At 55.9% G+C, this 1779-nt stretch overlaps 1 protein-coding gene across 1 annotated transcript; it reads right to left on the bottom strand.

The window, feature by feature from the left end:
• Nucleotides 1–302: 302 nt before the first annotated feature.
• LOC123115903 (histone H3.v1-like) lies at nucleotides 303–1478 on the bottom strand. The gene has a single exon (XM_044536951.1). It carries the CDS (start codon nucleotides 1459–1461, stop codon nucleotides 805–807), a length of 657 nt encoding a protein of 218 aa, XP_044392886.1. The 5' UTR covers nucleotides 1462–1478; the 3' UTR covers nucleotides 303–804.
• Nucleotides 1479–1779: the final 301 nt, after the last annotated feature.

Below are 1779 nucleotides of genomic sequence, written 5' to 3'. Positions count from 1 at the left end.
GTTCAACGGTCTAGCCATCATGCAATACATTTCAAGACATCGATCAGTATGATTATGCTGCGACTGACAGAGAAACATTGTACCCAAATGCCATGAGTACATAGCATACAGACATACAGAGTAGCTATCCTTTGTCGATTTTATTTTTATTGGTTACACCTAATCAATAGCAAAGGGTAGGGACAGCATCGGCGTCGTGCTACGTATTCTTATATTCTTCTCTGCAATGCCAGCTACTACTCCCTAATTACTTATCGCACGTATAGATGTATGTAGATGTATTTTAGTTTTAAATACATCTATTTCAGCGACGAGTAATTTAGAACGGAGGGAGTATGCGTGTGCGCACAGTAGTACACTGCATAGGGGTGATCACTTGACGAAGTTTGGTGCTAATTCATGGAGCAGCCCACCCACGCTCACCAACAACAGGTGTAGCATACGACACTCCCGCAACAACTTCAGATTATATATATTAGTCCCCGCAAAATTAACAAGCCAAACCAAACGAATCCCAAGACAACCAGACATTTTATACTATATAGTAGTACTGTGTTGCCAGAAACAAGCAAACTTTTCTCGAGACACACGCATCCATGAACAAAGGAAAGCACACTAATTAAGCTGTGGCGCATGCTGTTCATGACACCTCAACCGTCTGATCAGAAATCCGTGCTCCGGATGACGCTAATCAGATGATCGATGTGACCCCAGCAAAGCTCATGTTCTGCCATTTTTCGCGGTGGCAGACGATCAGACATGTTAATTATTGCTACTTATCTCTGTGTAGTCAGCCCGGCCTGGTCATGGACGTGGACGCGGTGCGACGGACCGGCGGGCAAGGAAAGCACCGTCGGCGACGTCCATGGCCCTCCTGCACCCGTATAGGTCGAGGAACCTGATGACACGGACCCCGCCGCCGGCGAGTCGCCACGACCGCGCCATGCGGCTGGAGTTGGTTGTCGTCGGCGTCAGCCAAAGCTTGTCGTCTGCGTCGTCTGTGCCTTCTTCTCTTGTGCACTCCACGAAGGCGGCGGCGAAGGGGTCTGCTGCGGGTGCAGGTGCAGGGGCGTCGAGGGCGCGGCGGCGTCTGCGCTGCCGGCAGCGGCGAGTGGAAGGGCGCAGTGGCGGCGGTGGGAGCGGAACGGCCGCGGTGCCGCTGGACGAGGAGATAAGGCCGGCGAGATTGCTCTTGGGGAGTCCCGGGCGGCGCTCCCACGAAAAGGGCACCACGGAAGTGGCTGAGGCGGTGCGAGGAGACGGCGCAGGGGACGTCGACGGGGAGAAGGAGGAGGAGGCGGTGGACACGGAGGAAGACGAGGAAGAGGAGGAGGCGCTGCGGTTTCGCCGGCGCGGGACGGTCGACGGCAGCGAGAGTGGCGGAGATGGCAGCGGCAGCGGCAGAGGCTTTGGCTGCGATTTGTTGGTCTGCGAAGCTTGCATCATGAGAGAGACACGCATAGCAGGGAGTTGGAGATCAGTCGTTAGACCCTCCGCGAATAAATACCCAAGACGATTTGCACAAGGGAAACGTTTGGCATCCGAGAACCGGCCGAACGCTCGGCCGGTGCCCCTCGCTCGCTCGCTCTTTTCCATGTAGGCTACGTGGGCCTCAATCGAAACGTTTTTTTTTCTTCTGTGCTTCTTCCTTCCGCGAGTGCCTCCCCTGGAAGCATGTCCCCCCCCCTCCCCCTCCCCCCGAGCTGCAACTGGGCCACCACGATCTCCATCACCGGCGGCCAGGCTCCCCTCGCCGGCTGCCATGGCTGCCTGCCGCCA

The sequence above is a fragment of the Triticum aestivum genome, chromosome 5B, assembly GCF_018294505.1.
Source record: "Triticum aestivum cultivar Chinese Spring chromosome 5B, IWGSC CS RefSeq v2.1, whole genome shotgun sequence".
Lineage (NCBI taxonomy): Eukaryota > Viridiplantae > Streptophyta > Magnoliopsida > Poales > Poaceae > Triticum > Triticum aestivum.
This window is presented reverse-complemented; position numbering and strand designations above follow the sequence as displayed.

Bases quoted from the DNA above. Each gene is read 5' to 3' on its own strand.
- LOC123115903 (XM_044536951.1), bottom strand. From the start codon at position 1,461: ATGCGTGTCTCTCTCATGATGCAAGCTTCGCAGACCAACAAATCGCAG.